The sequence below is a fragment of the Tenrec ecaudatus genome, chromosome 2, assembly GCF_050624435.1.
Source record: "Tenrec ecaudatus isolate mTenEca1 chromosome 2, mTenEca1.hap1, whole genome shotgun sequence".
Taxonomy (NCBI): Eukaryota; Metazoa; Chordata; class Mammalia; order Afrosoricida; family Tenrecidae; genus Tenrec; species Tenrec ecaudatus.
In genome coordinates, this window is record NC_134531.1 from 289,607,413 (window position 1) to 289,611,610 (window position 4,198).

Below are 4,198 nucleotides of genomic sequence, written 5' to 3' on the forward strand. Positions count from 1 at the left end.
CCTGCTTTTGTTTCTCTAGAAAACCCTGACTAGCACAGGCGGTTGGCCAAAAACTCTCTACAAGTAATGAAAGAAATTGATGTTCCCCTTGATTCAAGAGACTCAACTGAGGAAACTCTAAGCAAAATTACTACAAATGCATGATGCTTTGACCCAGGACAATACAACGTGACAGGAACAAAGATGGAGGGGAAATCTGCAGGCAGCTCGGGAGGAGGTACATTTCCTTCAAAGAGGAAGGTACATCCCTTTCAAAGGAACAAGAGTAACACTGAGAGGTGCCCTTTCACTTCCCTCACTGGGAACTATGCCATGAATAATGGAGAGTGGAGGCTGTGTGGGAATGAGCTTAATGTTCACTATGATTGTGGTAGAAAGATAGCAGACATCATAAAAAGGAGAAATTTCCATCAAAGAAAAACCATGCTCCAGAGAATAGGGAAGGTCTCAGAAATCCTCCTCCTGTTGGTCCTGGGTCATGTGTATGAATCACTTTGGTTTATGTTTCTATAGGAACGCATCTAGTAATGAATTGGAAGAGAGATCCATGCTTTTTCCTGTTACGTGATCACTTCTACTTACATTCACCTTTCGCTGCCAGAGGAACGACCTTATCTTCGGTCCATAAAGGATGGTCCACGTGCACAATCAGGTGGTGCACTCCTAGAGACGCAGCAGCCTCCAAAGAGATGTTGCTCACTTTAGTGACAGTCACAGTGCCTTCTGGGTTCAGAGCACGGTGTTCCTCAGGTGGATTCACCAGGACTTGCGAGGGGAAAAGAGATATTTGTGGAGCAGGCTTCCCCATAACTGAGCAGGTAGCCCTGAGAACACCTTCAGAGTTGGGATCGGACTGGAGATCAATATTTAGTTCAGACAGAGCTGAGGGGCAAAAACAAAATGGACATAGGAAGTTAAATGTAAAAATGTGTCATGACAGATTCCCATTGTATTAATGGTGGCTTCTGGAAACTTTCTGTAGGAGGCCACAGTATTGAAATATGTCCCCTCACATACTTCTTTTTACATTTCCAAAACCTCCCAATTTGTCTGCAATCAATAGACCCTCCAGTTTGGCAGGAACATTTGGTATCTCAACTTTTATTTCATCTTAAAGTTACACCATCTAAACTCTCAGTACTTTGAATTTGTGGCATCACGAGAACTTCTCTCTTAGTCTTCACCTATTGCGTATTCTCAGTACTTTTTCCCTTTTACTTTGCCCCCTCTTTGTCCATCCCTGCATGAAAAGTTCTGGAATCTCTATGAATTTAACCCATAGGATTGAGTGTTACATTGTACAGTGGAAAGAAGTTAGAAAGGACAGAAGATCTAACTCAAGTCTTGGCCAGTTCCTCGCTGTTACAATAAGCAAATCACAAGGCCGCCTTTGGCGTGCATTTGTCTTCTGTACAATGAAGGATTCGCACTATCTGACTCTGAGTCTTTTACCCTCTCACAGTCTCTTTCTAGACTCGATGAGTGAAAGACCGCATCTCCATCATTTTCTCCCGGAAATCCTGCCCTCCAGAAAAGACAAATACTTATGATGTGAAGGCAGCTGTGTGCCCTGTGGCTGCCATGTGGAAACATATTAAACAGACATTTGTAGCAGGCTTCATCATCAAATGTCACTTCACGGATAGTGAGGAAGGAGGCCTTGGGCCCAAGGACATCACAGTGCAGTCGATCCAGGTATGGTGGAAGGATCTTTGCCCCATGTTTCCTGCTGTAAGTGCCAATGTTTTGTGGCAAAGAATCTTGGATCTTTTGCCAAGTAATTTGCAGAACATCTTCAGGAGTTGTCAGGTTGCAGAATAGGGTCACGTTTTTCCCCAGTTCAGCAATTTCATGATCATAGTGCTTTATCTTATAAAATGAATCTGGAAAAGAAACAGCTCATATTGAGTAAGAGAAATGAATTCTCCCACTACTCCGGACTTACCTATATCATATCACTCTGTGTGTGTGTGTGTCTTGATTATCATTTATTTCTCTTCTTCCCCACTATAAAATAGCTCCCCAATATTTATTGCCACTGAATACTTTGTTTCTAAATCTATTTCTAGCATACAAGTTAATCAAGAAATATTTATTTAATGAGTTAATCAGAATAAAAATCAATCAGTATATGACAATTATTTTTTTCAAAAAAGTAATTTTAATAGTTGATAATTAAGAATATGATTAAATAATACAAACAAAGGAGTTACTGAAAATGGTAAAATGATCAATATAGGGCAAAGGAATTTCTACATTGCAGCCAGCAACAACTGTGGGTTCTCCTTGAAGGACATAGATGCCATCCTATTACCTATGAAAGTGAATTAAAAAAAAAAGAAAGTGAATTAAGACTGATGGCTTTTTAAATGTCAAGTCAGTGCCCTACAAGAAGACTGCAGTTTCATACTTGGGTGAAACTAAAAGCAAGGAAGAAAGGAATCTAATCAGGTTATCTCCTAATAAGAATTTAAACTAACATTTGAAATAAGTCCATTAAGTCCATGCATGCATATGTGTGTGAATATATAAGTATTTTATGTGTACATTCAAATTGTCAAAATATATGAAACATAGTGAACACTGAAATGCAAACCCTTTCCTGAGTCATAAAAAAGTATTTTTAAAATCATAAATGAACACAACTTAAAAACATTTTAAAATGTTATATTTAGATAGACTAGCTTGCAGGAGATCAATGGTTTCACTGATAACAGCTAAAACAGTAGGCATGATAACAATCATTTTCTAAAGGCATAATAAAATTATAAAACTTGGAAGAACCAGAGTGATTTGAAATTGATATAAGAGGGGAGTTTCAGAGGTGAGCTGAGGGCCGACCACCATATCTAGGATTATTTGTCTGTTCAGTGTGTTGGGAGAATGGTCTAACTTAATATTCCCCATGTACCAGTAATTTGATGCCTTGGGTTCAGGAATTTTTCTGATAAGAAGCTTGGTAATTGAGTCTCTCTCTCTTGCTTCCCTCCTGAGCTCACAGTGACTTTCTCTTTCTCTGGCTCATGCACCACAGATGTTTGCAACCTCAAAGAATGTGGCCCACAGGAAGTGATCCCTTGTTATTTCATCACTAATCAGAAACCATAAGCCTGCAAAACTTCTCTCATCGCTAGAAGGGAAGAAATGCCCTTTCTGTCTTTGCAGAGTGCAGCGGAACACATGATGCCCCTCTCCTAACAAGGTGGTCAGGCAAGGGCTGCTTGGATTTTCCCTTGTAATCCAGCAAATACACCCCTTCAGTTTATTTATCAAAACATCAGGACCGAGTTCCCCTTTATTTTACCCCCGATGTTTAGGGGTTTGCACAGGAATGATGGAAAACATATAGGATGATTTTGTGAGAGCTTGTTCCTTGGTAATTCTACTCCATTCCTCACAATCATGATTTCTATAAGTAACTAAAAACCTATGAGCACATTAATGAGCAGTCTGATGATCCATTCTAATCCAAAGAATTCTACACTGTCTGATTTAATTCATTCAGTATTTTGTGGGCTTGAGAAATGTCTAAGTATAGGCAAAGTTAGAGATCAAAGTAACATCTGTACAAATCTCAGAATGAACTCAGTCTTTAATTGCTGAAGAAACACAGGTGCCATTGAAAACTTGTACTTGACCGAGAGTGACCTCTACTAATAGAATATCCCATGCTCGTGTATCAGAAAGACTCGATATAGTAAAGATGTCAGTTCTGCCCAAGACGCTATGTAAGTTTAATGGTATCCTGATGCGAACATCATCACCTTTCTTCAAAGAGCTGGAAAAAGTGATGACCACCTTCATGTGGAGAGGGAAGAAGCCCAGAATTAGCAGAGAACTCTTCAAGAAGGACACCGTGGGAGGGCTTGCTCCGCCAGACTCTCACGCGTGGTATAGAGCCGCAGGTGTCAAACAGGGTGATATTAGATTAATGACAGATATTCAGACCAATGGAAAAGAACCGAAAACCCAGAAATAAAGTCATCATCATGCAGAAAACTGATTTTCGATAAGAGCCCCCAAAAGTCAAATGGGAAGCAGAAGCCCTCTTCAATGACTGGTGTTGGAATAAATGGTTATCTCACCACAGAAAAATGAATCTCCATGCACAAGGATAAACTCAAGGTGGATCACAGAGTTTAACGTAAAATCCCCAACTGTTAGGGGCATCAATGAGGGAATTGGGACAAACCTGTGC

General features: G+C 40.0%; 1 protein-coding gene across 1 annotated transcript; it reads right to left on the reverse strand.

Annotated features, from left to right (window-relative positions):
- Positions 1–574: 574 nt before the first annotated feature.
- Positions 575–3,804, reverse strand: LOC142440646 (OX-2 membrane glycoprotein-like). The gene is made up of 3 exons (XM_075542953.1): positions 3,765–3,804; positions 1,545–1,883; positions 575–882 (listed from the first exon to the last, which is right to left on the reverse strand). Exons 1-3 carry the CDS (start codon positions 3,802–3,804, stop codon positions 575–577), a joined length of 687 nt encoding a protein of 228 aa, XP_075399068.1.
- Positions 3,805–4,198: the final 394 nt, after the last annotated feature.